The sequence below is a fragment of the Gouania willdenowi genome, unplaced genomic scaffold (assembly GCF_900634775.1).
Source record: "Gouania willdenowi unplaced genomic scaffold, fGouWil2.1 scaffold_412_arrow_ctg1, whole genome shotgun sequence".
NCBI lineage: Eukaryota > Metazoa > Chordata > Actinopteri > Blenniiformes > Gobiesocidae > Gouania > Gouania willdenowi.
Window position 1 is genome coordinate 181,178 of NW_021145173.1, and position 15,506 is coordinate 196,683.

A 15,506-nucleotide genomic window follows, 5' to 3' on the forward strand; every position below is an offset into this window, starting at 1 on the left:
CTAAAATAATGCTTATCTCAAGTATGAGAGACAAAAAAGCATATTTACTATATGTCCTCTTTTAACTGTGTACGGAAGGCGTGTGGCAGCCAGAAGTCTTTGAAGTGATTATTAGTTTTATGCTTAAATATGTTAATTTACAGGTTCTCTGTCTGAAAACAGCTGCTGGTTTAAGAGTAAATTAGTGCAGAAAACAACCTTTTGGTTTGTGAAACCATTAAATATTAAGAATCAATCATTTCAGCAAAGCAGATGATATTATCAGTTAAACATCTTGTAATAAGTGCAGGTAAATGTAGTATCTATATAGAGCCAGGAGGTGGTGGTAGAGCTACAGTATAGATGTGCTGTTCCACAGGTTGGACCATGTGAATAGATTGTAAACTTTCCATGTGACCAGCAGTGATTAGAACTCAGTGAAGGAGAACCAGCAGAACAACAAGGATGCTTTAAAAGCACAGTCAGTTAAACTCAGACACAGAGTAGCTCATCTGGAGGACTGGGACCATTCCTGGAGGACTGGGACCATTCCTGGAGGGCTGGGACCATTCCTGGAGGACTGGGACCATTCCTGGAGGACTGGGACCATACCTGGAGGACTGGGACCATTCCTGGGGGGCTGGTCTGATGTCACCTGGAAAGTGATAGTGTGTGTGAGGCTGTGAGGGCTTGAAGCACTAGAAATAAAAGTGTTATTTCTGTGTCCAGTAAATACATTTTGTTAGTTTTGTTTTGTTCTCAGAGGAAAAAACTTCAGGGTTCACTGTTCAGTTACTGTTTATTTTATGCATTAAACAGTGTCATAAATGTATTTACCTCCCTATAGGCTACATGATGGAGCCAGTGCACTACTGATACTATTGGAATCATTTACAATCTCATTCTTATTTTTTTTTTTCCCAAACTGCATTTTAGTCGAGTCGTAAAAAGTTACTAAGAGATAATAAACAAATTTACACAAATCAAAAAAGAAACAAACTACAAAGCAAAGCCACTCACTGTCACATTAGCATGTGAAGCACAATACAACAACTTAGACTATACACAATGTATCTACAATTACACAAATATAAACATACACACATAGATTTACACACAGTTTAAACCTGTTCTTTCTTGGTTTCTTTTAAAACACTAAAAACTTAGACATATCTCAATATAAACTGTCAATATAATATCCTGTATAACATAGGAGCAACAAAGACACAAAAAGTGATTTTACCTTTAACTGCAACAACAGATGAATTATATGGTATTTGTCCAAATGTTTCACTATGTTACAATGTTTGTGTTACTTATTCACTCGTTTCACGTGGCTTTTAAAACGCCTCCAGCTGGTTTACCAGGAGATTCTTGACATACATCACAATGCAATGAACTCTGGGTAATTTCCTTACAATACGTCTGTGGAGATGAAACTTACTGAAAAGGAACAAGAAGGGCTGAAAAAGTCAGTGGAAGTTCCCTCACACACTTGATGATGTTCTAATAGGAACAGCCCATCAGCCTTGAATCTCTACTTAATTATGCTTTCAAAAAATATATAGAATGTGAATTAAAACTCAATTTGTCTGATTATTTATTAATTAATATTGAATAAATAATACATTTATCTATGTATTATATATGATTTACCATCTTGTTTTTAATAAATGAAGCAGGTGATTAACTATAGATGAAGTTAGTGTACTGGTCATGTCCTACATTTTTTTTTCTCTAAGCAGCATAAATGAAAAATCATGGTTTTATTTAAATTTTTTTAACATTAAAGATCTCGTGATCATCCGTTCTAGTTTTCTTATAAGTGATGTTAACATCTACCTAATAAATCAAAGATGGTCTCTTTGTCTGTGTGTGTGTGTGTGTGTGTGTGCGTGCGTGCGGCGTGTGTGTGTGTGTGTGTGTGTGTGTGGCGTCTGTTCAACCTGAAACTTTATCAAAGCTTGTACACACGCTAAGTGTGTTCATCTGTAATTTGGGAGTAATTTGGTTTTGCAAAACGTTTATTTAAATTTTTCCCTCTTGGTATTGAGCGCGGTATGGAGCGTGCTACTTCCTGTTCCAGGTTCATGACGTCACTGCAGTTTGTCTCTGGTGTGAGAGTGTAGATGTCACAGTCTGTGTTTTCTGATGCGTGTGTGTGTGAGACTGCTCCCACTGAGGAGTGATAATAAAAATACAACAGTTTATTAATGTAAAGTTACATTAGGTTAACTGTTATTTATTGCAATGTATATTATAATCATGTTTTTTTGGAAAATAATTTATTTCTTTTCATATTGACTTTTATTATAATCATGTTTTTGGATAATAAATTATGTTTGTATTGACATTACTGCATCAGACACTATTACTTACTCAAGTTATTGACTGAGATTGTCTCTCAGATTGTCACACTGAACTTGTCATGGGAAATTAGTGAAAGGAAGAATAAATTCTAAAAAGGATTTTCCCAAGAAAAGGAGCCATTCATCATTAGCTTTGACACACACACACACACACACACACACACACACACACACACACACACACACACACACACACACACACACACACACACACACACACACACACACACACTAATCATCCCTGCACTAAGAAATGCCAAATAAAAATTATTTGTATGAATTTATGTCTTTATTTATCAATTCATCAAGCACATGTCCCATGGGATTAAACCAGTGAAATCACACACGCTATTTTACTTTGTACCCACAAATATTCCCCTTCTTAACACTACAGAATATGTACACATTTTTTGTAAATCCAACCTTCAAACACATATTCATTTGGCCATAATTGACAACTCTACTTAAACTCCCACATGAATACATACTTCTGACAGACACTGTACTCATCAAATCAATTCAATGAATCATAAACAATAAGCACTTTATTAATAGAAAGCTGTATTACTGATATGAAATATGTGATTACAAATTGTAATAAATTGTTTCTGAGGTTTGAAGAATATTACAATTTTTTGTTTGTGGTTTTTCATTTTTTTGCAAAAAAGGTTACACTTTTTCACATTTTGTTGCTATGAGGGGACCTGGGAGTTTTTAATTTTTCAAAGTGTAGTTCAGCAGAAAACGTTTGGAACCACTTCATTCAATGATACACTGGATTAGCAGAGTTACTTTAAAAAATAAAATCAGTACAATTACAAGTTATCTGTTAAAAATGGAATCAATAACTTACTTAATCACTATATTATGTGATAGAGTAAGTGATTACTTTTGGATGACTTCAATACCAAACATGCAAATAATGACACAAAAGGATTCTTATTATTTGATTATTACTATTCTCCTTAAGCACTTTTTTAGGCGTATGCAGTGATGCACGTATTCTCTGGTCCAGGTTCCTGACACGTCCACCGTACGTAAATCAACCAAAAGTACATAATCTGTGAATGAAAGAGGTCTGAAGCAAAGGAGGCGGGGCCATGATGTCATTATTTTTGGGGATGTCTGGAAATCACTGAACATGGAGTTTTCCCACCACTTGTAAATGTCATTGAAATCAGTGAAAATGATAAAGTGTACTTTTAATTTGAAAGGCCTTTGTTGATAAACAATGTAACAGGTTGATTTGATCAGATTATTGATCAGATTACTGCAGGGTGAGGATTGGACACATTTTTCTGTCTGAGCCACAGTTAAAATCTCTGTTTTCCCCTCATATTAACACCAGATTAATGTTTTCTTGTGTGGAAAGCCTGATTTTATTTACTTCTTACATTCCTCCATTCCATTTTCGTTTTGATTTTGGGCCGTCGGTCCCCGTCAGGGGCTTTCCCCCCCCCCAGGGTCCCACACCATGCAGCTCCTCTGGTGCCTCTCCATGTTGGTAACCAACAATTCCCTCTGGCACCCCGGGCACACGGAAGTCCTTCCTCTCGCTCTCATTCCACCAACGCTTTGGCCTCTACACCCCCATCCTCCCATTCACCCACCTCCACTCCACCCCCCACTCAAAGGCCATTTACTCTGCATCTTCTTCTATGTCTCGCATAGTTTCCATAAATGATCCACACTGTCTCCTCCCATCCACCACCCTCTCACCCCCCATACATGTCCGTTCATGAATCACTCTCTCACCTTCTGTTTCCACACTCATTCCACACATCCTACACTCATATCTCACTCTCTCCTCAGCCACTTAATGCATATTCTTCTGATGATTGGTCAGACCTGCCTTACTCCAGCAGACCTTCCCACACCCCTCATACCTACACACTAAGTCAATCACTCTCCTTTTATTCCTTTCATTCTAAGTTCACTGTCACCCACACATACTCAGGTCCTTTCTGACACTCCCATTTGTACAAATGCTCCATTCTCTCCCTCACCATACCTTCCATTTCTTCCTGTGACCACACAACCTCTCCACATCAGTCCAGTCAAACCCCGCCTCATTCATCATTCTCTTCATATACAGCATCGTTTTCTTCTTCTTCTCACATCCTTCCAACTTATTATTCCACCCTAACACCATTGTTTTCATCAGTCTATCATTTCCCATTTGCATCACATGACCCACTCGCTCCAGCACTTGCTTCTCAATCTTCCACCTTATAGCAGCCTTTTAGAAATGATTTGTGGAAATGTTCAAGTTTTCCTAGAAGTGAATATTTTTATGCATTGGTTGTAAATACAAATACATCTCAGCTCTAGGTTTCCCTCTGTCACCAGTCAATAATAATTTACATTTACATCATAAACCCATAAGTAAGGAAAATAGTATAAATGGTTGGGATTAAACCCCCGTTAAACGGGAATAAGCGGGTATAAAAATGGATGGATGGATGGTTGGGATTAATTTTAATTCTAAATGTTTCAAATGTTTGATATTATTGCCTAGTCATTGATTAGTTTTCAGACTCTTAGGTATTAATGGTTTCGTTGATTCATTTGCACTGTTTATTTTCAAAAGGAGAAGGTTCTGCTCTTTAAAGTTCATTTCTCCTCACATTCCTGATTAAATTAGGTTTTCATTTTGTCTCTTCACCATCTTACTGAGTGGAGATGAAATTGTTGCAAATGAACAGCTACTGTTTTTTATTTTTTTTTGCTGTTGTGCTTGAGGGTAACATACAGTAGATGTGGAGTTCCCCACACTGGCTGAAGGGTATGTCGTGCTTTTCTGACTAATTTATGCACTGCACCTGAGTTACCCTAAAGACTTGACCAACACTTGTGACTTCATCCAAAAGTCTTGATGGTCCTGGAAGATGGAAAGTTAAGACCTAGAGTGTTGAGCCTCAAAAATGACCTTTTGTCAATTGAGTAACTGTGATTTTACTTTAAATCATGAAAGGATAACACACTTGGTTGTACCACACTTACATGCGTGTTTAACATGTTGTTCAACTTGAAGTTGAAATTGTTCCTATTTTAGACCTGTTTGTAGAGTTTACACATGGAAAGAATGGCCAACCTTTTGCTACACTTATACAGAAGTTGCTACATATTTTATATTTAAATGTTTGTGTCATTTGGACTGTTGATGACCAGAATTCAGTTTCTTGTCACTGAACTATTTTTTAATTTTTGTTTCATGTATTTCCCTGAAATCACTGAACTTTTGTTTGTATGTTTAAAGGGATCCTCCACTGTTTTTACAAATGTGGCCTAAAACCTTTGAAATGTCCTTTTTCGGAGATCTATGTCTAACAAAACACATTATTTTGCACCATTTTTGTTTTATTAACTTTTTTTAAGTTTACCATTTTTGAGTCTGTACGGTGCCATTTTGAAATGACGTCATTGATGATGCAAATCACTAACTGTGGACTGTCTGACATCAAACAGCTTCAGGAGAACAACACTGTAGATATGAACAATCATCTATCACAGATTTTTATTTTTTTTACATGCGGACAGACTTTTTTCTCATCCATCAATAATAATTTGAGGTACAACTCTTTAAAATACACCAAAAGGTAAAATTCAGATTTTAAAACAAGCAAAACTTCAGAAATAAATGAATGAAATAAAAGAATTCTCATTTTTAAACATCTATATTTTGTAACATGTTGTGTTATACATTAAAGACAATGAACAGATCTATTACATTTTTTTGGTTAGGTATATCTCCTTTGGTGGAGAGGGGCGGCGCCAAAGAAGGTAATTGCGAGGCTCATGCTAGGTTATTGCTTCGTTAATGTCTTTGCTAGGTAAATGCTAATGCTACATCTATCTATAAAAGCAAGGAACCCTGCGTTTCAGGGACAGACAGAGCTGAGACTTTCAACATGGCTGCTGCTTGGTTCAAGGGTGTGCAACAATGGATTTGTTTGGACTGCAATGGCACAGTTCATAAATTATTTCTTAAATACAGCTTTGCAGATTAACTCAATGTTAAGAAAATTGTAGACGATGTCACAAGTTTTCACAAATAAAGCAAGTTCCTTTACTGATGAGGATGTCATAGCTTCTCTCAGAGTCCCAAGCCCGGATAAAGGAGGATGGTTGGATGTTTTTGCTAGCAATTCCACCTCACATAACAGTCTTTTAATTAAATCTGATATTTTAACAATTAACAATACATGACTAAATGTATTTATGTATGTGGGTCTAAAGCATCAAAGTCATGAAATAATTAGATAACAAACAGTGAGGTCTTTGACCTGCGTTTTGTGCGATAACACGTGTTATTAATTGGTGCTATACAAATAAAAATTGATTAATTAGTGAAGTTATTTTTAGATTTAATGGCTTCTTTCAATGGCAAAATAAAGAAAATAAAAATCAAGAATCAAGAGGAGAAAGTTCATTTTTAGTTCTAACTTTGTCTCTCTCTCTCTCTCTGCAGATGTATGCTAGCCTATATTACAGTGCTAAATATATACATACATCTTATGGCCACTGCACTTGTTAATGTTAATGATAGGTTCATGCTAATGGTAAGTTCTTATTAGCTAATGTTAATGCTAGGTAAATGCTATTGATAGGTTAAAGCTAATGCTAGGTTGATGCTATTGTTAGGCTAACGTTAATGCTAGGCTAACGCTAATGTTAGCCCAATGCTAGGCTATTTCTAATGCTATGGTCCTTGAGCCTTGGCTCCTTGGGGCTTCCTCGGTGTGTGTGTGGGGGTAGTGGCTGCTTCTGGACCTAAGATCTCTAGGGCGTCAGGAGGGGCTGCTCACTCATGAGGGGGGTGGCCTGGAGCTTGGCTCCCGTTGTTGCTGCTGGCCTGGCTGCACCTTCGAGCCCGGGGCAGAGCCTGGGTTCGCAGAAGCAGTTCTTCCAAAAACATTGGTCATGCAAGCACTGGCCTAGGGCTGTGGGATAAACTCGTACTGGGTTTAATCTTAGACGTGTTGGTCCCAAATACCTGTTTGAGGTAAAACCACTCACTCCTAAGCTGGGTGCTGTGTCACCACCTTACATTTCTCAACACTTGTCATCAGACTGGCTGAACCAATTACACAACACAAGAAACACAATATGCACAACTATAGCGTCACATTTCACTCTCAACTTAATTTTCCTACCCTAATCCCTCTTCCCTGTTCCCTTCCCCCTCACCTATGTGTAACACTGCCTTCTCTTTTTATATCCTCCCTTAGATAAAGTATTTCTTACCCTTCCTTAGGGAGGGCTGATAAGGGTCACAATTATAAATAAAAATAAATTAATCTATCTATAAAATAAAAAAGGTCTGTGTGTGTGAGCGCGTGTGTGTGTGGAGCGAATATCCCCCCTTAGTCAACCTGTTCCAAGTACCCCAAGTATGTACATTCGTTATTTTGGAGTAATTTGGTGTTGCAAAACGTTCAAAACGTTTATTTTAAGATTACGGCCATTTCAGTAATGAGCGCGGTATTGAGCGCGCTACTTCTGGTTCCGGGTTTATAACGTCACTGTGTCGCAGCTTGTTTGGGTTCAAAGAAGAAAAAAAAAAGTTCAATATTAGCGTTTTTCTACCGCTAAAAGTCATTTAAGTTAATATTTCATGGTGATTTAATATTATTCTCGTGATTCCAAACTTCCTTTAAATCGCGGGTCACGGACGTCACTTCCTCTTCCGTCTCCATGACTGTGGGCGGCGGCTTTGCTGACGGCCGTTAGCCAACCATATCACAAACATTTTGCTTCTTCAGACAAAGGAATGTAATGTTTTTGTGAGCGGAAGGGTCCACAACACGGCTCCACTATGATTATTGTTTGTTCTGTGCAAGGGTGAGTGTTTCTTCTTTCATTATTCTATGTGTTTAGATGCTAGCAGCTACAATGTAAACACACACACACACGGCTGATGCGCGTGCGTGCACTACACCAGGATATACATGCTGAACTTGCGACTTTGGTGTTGCAAAACGGTTATTTTTTGTGGTACTTCCTTGTCTCATTTTTTTATTTTCTTTTATTTCTCAACAACCTGTGACGGATTACATGCATGACGTGCGTGTGTGAGAGATAACGCACGGAGATGGAGGTAGACAGGCACATACACCACACACACACACACACACAAACATAGTATTTATAATAAAAATATACTAAATTAGTAAAAGAAAACAAAAAAACTAAACAATATTCATACAAAAAGTACACAAAACAAGAACAGAAATGCACAAAAATATACAAAAAGGCTCCAAAAACACACAAAATGATGCAAAAAAACATACATTACAGAAAAATACATCAAACAACAACAAATATGAAAATGACTCAAAATACACAAAAATAGATATTTATACACAAAATGACAACAGAAATGCATAAAACTACACCAAAAAAGACACAAAAATACAAAAAATGTACCAGGCACGACACGGCAACAAAAAACTATAATTACAGAAAAAATGTGCAAAAAGACAGATACAAAAATACACATGACACCAAAAAACATACATTACAGAAAAGTACACCAAACAAAAAAAAATTATAAAAATTAGTGAAAAAAACAAACACATTTATCATGTTCATGTCCCATAGAATTAAACCAGGTAAATCTCACACACACTATTTTACTTTGCACCTGCAAATATACCCCTTTATAACACTACAGAGTACAGAGTATGTACACCTATTTGTACATCCAACCTTCAAAATGCATACTCATTTGTCCATAATTGACAACTCTACTTAAGCTCCTCCCACTATGTGAATGCATACTTCCGACGGGCACTGCACTAGTTCATTTATTTGCGATTTAAAAAAAAGACCATTGACAGCATGTGCAAACAAGGCAAAAAAAGAGCAACTGTTCCATGAATGTCTGGCCCACAAACCATAGCCTTCCAACATTATGGCCCACAGCAAGATGTAGTTGAATAGCCCTGCACTACATACTACACACCAGTGTGCTGTCTACTCACACACTCAATAAGGCTAACTGAGTTCATACATATTTAATTATGAATTATTATTATTTATTTCAAAGCATTGTTTTCCTTTCTTTCTATTTCTTCTTATTGTCAGTTACACTTTTTCACCTTTTTGCACAACATCATATTTCCAACTGCACACAGGTGTCTTTTTTTTTTTCATTGTCAATGATTATAAATGTTCCTCATTGTGGGATTAATTATTTTATATCTTATAGTCTGTACTGTACAGACTTTATTGAGTTTAAAGCCCCTTCCACCAAAAAAACTAATGTTTTTACTGGTGGTTTATACTGAGATAAATAAAACTGTTGTAAAATGTTTATTCATATTGTGTTATTCTGTTCATCTGTACATTTCACTGCAAGTCAATACATTAATGAACAGCTGTGTGATGTGGTGTTATCCCAAAAATGATGACATGAGTCACTTTTATTTCACAGTTATAGTTTTTATTTCATAAATCTTTAAAAGTAACACTGTAAACAACAGGTAAAATGTGATCTGATCATATTTGATAGTCCACTGCTTCACTTCATTGTTTCTAATAAGCAATTGCCGCCTAATTTTAACTGACTTAACACTTTGTGCTTTATTCATATATGAAACATGTATGTTTTATCATTTCTATCATTTGTTGAACTCTACAGAAATCAACTTTCTGTCCATGTGATTGATGCACATTTGTCTCCACATCAGCAACTTCTGAGTGTACTTCAGATCAGTTTTACATAAAATATCAATAAGTTATTTTTTTTCAGGTTAGTTCACTCCACCAGCTTTCACAGTCATGACAAATTTCTAAACATAAACAAAATAAGCAAATTGTTATAATATTTACAGTATGTTGGCCTCACTGGAGCCAGACTTCAGTATCTGAAGAGAAAAAAAACACATTTCACACATTTCCTGAACCAGGGATACAGAAACACATAGATCACAGGGTTAAGCAGAGAGTTGAAGAAAAACAGACAGATAACAAAAATGTAAACCTTAAACCTTGTTGTAAGTAAAACAAAGTAAAATATAGTTAAACACATTAGAAACACAACAACCACTACACCCAGAGCTCTAGCAGCTTTCAGCTCTGACTTGTTAACCTTCAGTGAACTCTGAAGTGTCACCACTGTAACATGAGAGCGCATGGCCTGGGCCTGAGACACAGCCACCATAAACACTCTCACATACAGGACCACTATGATGCTGACTGGAATGAATAAAGTGAAAATTAAATCAATAACTTCACCATGAATGTTTGTGTGATTAATGTACATTAGTTTCCTCTGAAACAATATCATGCCACTGTAAAAGATTCCCAAGTTGGTTTTAACTTTAATAATGATAAACAGTTTTGACTTCATAAAATCAAATACAATGTGTGAAATCATTTTCTAGAAACAACACATCAGCAGGTGTTTTCTTTTCATTTATGGCTAAAGTAAACAGAACTCTAAAAACATTCATCACACATCACACAGTTTTACAGTGACTGTATTAAATCCCAGCAGCACATTGTCACTGACTTTTCCTCTTTACAGTATGTTTACAGTATGTTGGCCTCACTGGAGCCAGACTTCAGAATCTGAAGAGAAAAAACACATTTCACACATTTCCTGAACCAGGGATACAGAAACACATAGATCACAGGGTTAAGCAGAGAGTTGAAGAAAATCAGACCTACAACAAAAATGTAAGATGAAAAACTTTTCACTCCCAACCCTGATGTAAGTAAAACAATGTAAAATGGAGTTAAACACATTAGAAACACAACAACCACTACACCCAGAGCTCTAGCAGCTTTCAGCTCTGACCTGTTAACCTTCAGTGAACTCTGAAGTGTCACCACTGTAACATGAGAGCGCATGGCCTGGGCCTGAGACACAGCCACCATAAACACTCTCACATACAGGACCACTATGATGCTGACTGGAATGATGAAAGAGAAAATTAGATCAATAACTCCAGCAAAAGGAGGTAAATAAACTGTACATTCTCCAGCACAGGAATCAAACCCACCTGGATGTTCAATGTTATCTTTGAGCATCACAGTATGAAAGACAGTAGAACCAGACCAACATAGGACAATACATATATTTGCTCTGTTTTTAGTGACTTTAGTTTGATAGTGCATTGGATCACAAACAGCCACATAACGATCAACTGATATCAACACAACAGTTCCTATTGAAGCAGAGGGTACAACATAACTTAAAACAGTATTAAAAACACACCAGTCTGCACCTAAAAACCAGCATCCATCAATAAGAAATATCATAAAAACCCAGACAAACCCAACAGAGAAATCTGACACAGCCAGAGAGAGGAGGAGGAAGTTGGTGGGAGTGTGCAGCTTCCTGGAGGAGATAGAGAGAAACACACTGATATCATTATATGATACAACAATTATCATCAAAGCAGAAAACATCAGGAGTCTAACAACATAACAAGTCATAAAACAACAGAACATGTCAATACCTGAAGTGTGAGATGGAGATGATGACCAGCAGGTTGAGAGTCACAGTGAGCACAGAGATGGAGGACAGGATGATGTGAAGGAGCACAGACACTGAGTGAGAACGCACGATCCTCCTGCATGAAGAGTTTCCCAGGTGTGGATAGCAGAGCTCAGCTTCATCAGGTGTGCTCATAGTGAGGAGAAGAAGATGATGAGCTCTGCATCGTTCTGCCTCAGCCTCTCTGATGAACAACTGATGTATTATTCCTGCTCCAACACAGGGATGTGGAGGCTGGACCTGAGGACTGGACCTCCCTCAGACACCGTCTGATTGACACATTATTATTCTGCTCCTACATGATGCAACACTAAACAATTCTGACCTTTTTCCTTTTGTACTGAATCCTATCAGCTTAGTAAACTCCATACTCAGCATTTATTGAAAACACTCACTGCTGAGATCTGATTCTTATTCTCATACATTATATTAATAATCCTTTCATAAGACTACTGTAAACATAATAGAAAAATCAGCAAAGCACTTGCTGACTCATTCTCTATTTATTCGGATTATATTTATTTTCACATTAATTTTAAACCATTTTACTGGAATCAATAATTAGGGCCCGAGCACAACAGTGCGTAGGACCCTATTGTGATGCACCTCGTTTTTATTATTATTAATATTCTTCTTACTAAAACGTTATCACATTTTTGAGGACTTACACACATTAGAAATCACAGAGTGGTGGGTGGGTTCACAAATTTAGGCCTGTCAAGTGGGAGCCCGGCTCCTCTGTTGATGGCTGGACCACCATGTAGCGCACTGGTGCACCAGTGTGGGGAGTGGGTGCGCTGGGGAGATGCTGGCGTCTGTACCAGGGTTGGAGCAGGCTCTTCGGGACGATGCTGTTTGCTGGGAGGTGGTGCTCGCTGTTATGGTGGGTGGTGGGCGCTTTCAATTGCTGTCTCGCTGTCTGCCGGCCAATGAGTGGCTCCGGTCACCCTTGGCTGGGGGCTGCTGCACAACGCCAAGTATGTGCTGTTGGTGTGACTCCTTGTCGCGGCAGCGACTTTCTCTAGTACTTGTATGGTATATTGAAAGAAATATGAGGGGGACCCAAGATGGTCCCCCTCATACAAGATAAAATATGAGGGCGACTTTTCATCAATGTTTCCATCTACTTCAGATCTAACCATAGATTTAAGTTTTTGTCATTTAAAGGTGCGTTCACACCGACGGACCTCATTTATTTATTTTTTTTATTTTTTTTTTACTTGTCTGCACATGCTGTCAAAGGTCAACACTACAAGAACTGCAATCATTATGAGACAGCAATGCATGTTTTGTTATTGCAATAAGATAAGTTTATTGCTTATTTCTGACCATCACCAGCCCTCCCTAGGGAAGGGTAAGAAACCTTTTATTATAGGGAGGATATAAAAAGGGAGAGCAGTGTTACACCTAGGTGGAGGCGGGGGGAGGGAAAAGGTGCAGGGAGGAGAGACTTAAGGTAGGAAATAGAAAGGGTGGGGAAGAAAAGATTATTTCACAGTGAGGGTGAGATGTGAAGTTGTAGAACATATTGTGCTTATTATGTTGTGTAATCAAGCCAGTATAGTGACAAGTGTGAAGCTTAGCTATAAAGTTGGTGGCTGTGGACAGGGGAAATGAGTGAGTGGTAATACTTAAAGCAGGTATTTGGGATTAACGTGTCTAAAATTAAGCTCAGTATGAGTTTTATCCCACAACCCAAGGCGTGCCAGTGCATCGTAGACCAGTATATGTGCAAAAACCGCTATCGCAAACCCAGGAACTGCCCCGGGCCTGCAGATGCAACCAGGCCAGCGGAAAGAGCGGGGGCCAGGGAGCCCCAGGCCCCCCCCACCCCCCCCCCCCCCCCCCCCCACACACACACACACACACAGCCCCACCATCCAGCCCCCCAAGGGTTGGGTTTGTGAGTGTGGTGCAACAAGTGGGTGAGCCAGACCAGCTGGGAGTGAGTGATGTGAAGTGTCCATGTAGGAGGCCTGTCTGGTAGGAGCCCGGCCCGTCCACATGGCGGGCCACCGGAGAGGGTAGATTTTAAACTTTTTTATAATGTGATAATAACAAGGAGAAGAATAACGTATAATGACCACAACCTTCCTTTGTGTGTGTGTGTGTGTGTGTGTGTGTGTGTGTAACATATAATTGCTCCCTGGTAAAGACAGTAGCTCTAACAACAGGTAAAATGATAAACTGATGATATTACAGCCTGTGAATGCAATACGGGGACGCACTTACTCCGCCTCTGGGTCCTAGTGCCTGCCGCCAATGAAGCCTGTTCCGTTTAACGAGGCCCGTGTGTGTTTGATAAGTCCGTGTGTGTCCGTGTGAAAGTCTGCATGTTTATGCCTCTGTCCATCCACTCTTTTCATTATATCCATGTCTTTTAAGGCTTTTATTACATAGTGTTGGCTGTAGTCCAAGCCGCCGCCATCTTGAATTATGTCGTCACGCAAGTGCAGAATGACTCAAATAACTGTAAAGAGGTCTTTTATTAGTCTATTTTCTTGGGTGGTGTTTTTTGTGGCTTTAGACTCCAATTACATATTTGTATATAATATCTTCCCAACAATATAAATAAGTTCACAATATAACTATTTTTTATAGTTTCTGTTTAAACTGTATCCAGAAAAATAATAATCTTTCTCAACAAGAACTGTTGATTGATTTGTCACGTGACTGTTCCAGGGTTTGAGTTTGTTTTATTTAGTTTCACCATGTTATTTCTTGGCAGAAATGCTTTTAAACACTTGCTGTACATTCAGCTGACATAAAAATCTTGTTTTCAAATATGTACAATAATTGTGGATTTATCAGTATCAGTAGTAGTTTTAATATTTTAGTTAATTTTTTGCAGGCACCTTTTTTCTCCGTCAAATGTATTTAAAAGAAACTAAAACTAAAGAGAGAATGTTATTTAACTGTCAAACCTTGTCATAAGTTTATTTATTTATATATTTTCTCGGCTGGTCTCGGGCAAGTCTTGGTCTCGGATAGTGTGGTCTCGAACACAGCACTACTAAATGGACTTTTCTGTGCTTTAAACATCATAAAAGTGCTATTAGTGCTTCATACACATGCCCAAAGAGTTTTTTTTCTTTCATTGATTCCCTTAATCGTTAGTTAGAGGGTGAGCCCAAACACCTCGCTCCAATTTGATGACGCGTTCCCACTTTGATGACTAATTTGACACACGGCACTGAACTGGAGGAGCCACGCCTCCAGGAAGCTCTCTGCCGTGATTGACATGTAAACAGACATGCCCACGAAGGTGAGCATGTCAGTGTCCTTCGCCCTGCCCCCAAGCTCTGTCTCGTGTTTATAAAGCAGCATGAGCTCGGCTACAAAGTAGGTAGGAGGAGGGCGGGCCGTCCTCTGGGCCTACGTCACGCTGCAGGGAGGAGGAAGTCAGTGTCCCGTCTATAGACACGCATCCACACATGAATATGCATAAGTAGGCCACAAATCAGCCTGTTTGTGTAGATTTGATCAGAAAGTGACTTTTCAGAGGCGAAAACTCTGGAAAGGCAGGCGCGTTTGGGAAAATAAACCTCAAATACTATGTTTTTGGGGCTCTTAGAACAAATAGAGATGGGTGAAAAAAAGCATGACATGGGGCCTTTAAGTGGGAGATTTTGGCCTTCCTGATCGACTGT

The 15,506-nt window shown here is 38.5% G+C and overlaps 1 protein-coding gene across 1 annotated transcript; it reads right to left on the reverse strand.

The window, feature by feature from the left end:
- Positions 1–10,886: 10,886 nt before the first annotated feature.
- LOC114460161 (trace amine-associated receptor 6-like) lies at positions 10,887–12,036 on the reverse strand. The gene is made up of 2 exons (XM_028442202.1): positions 11,819–12,036; positions 10,887–11,697 (listed from the first exon to the last, which is right to left on the reverse strand). Exons 1-2 carry the CDS (start codon positions 11,989–11,991, stop codon positions 10,887–10,889), a joined length of 984 nt encoding a protein of 327 aa, XP_028298003.1. The 5' UTR covers positions 11,992–12,036.
- Between the last annotated feature and the right edge of the window lie 3,470 nt (positions 12,037–15,506).

Excerpts from the sequence above, each read along its gene's own strand:
- LOC114460161 (XM_028442202.1), bottom strand. The coding sequence starts at position 11,991 with ATGAGCACACCTGATGAAGCTGAGCTCTGCTATCCACACCTGGGAAAC. Across the intron at positions 11,698-11,818 it reads ATCTCCATCTCACACTTCAG|GAAGCTGCACACTCCCACCA; the intron begins GTATTGACATGT and ends TATCTCCTCCAG.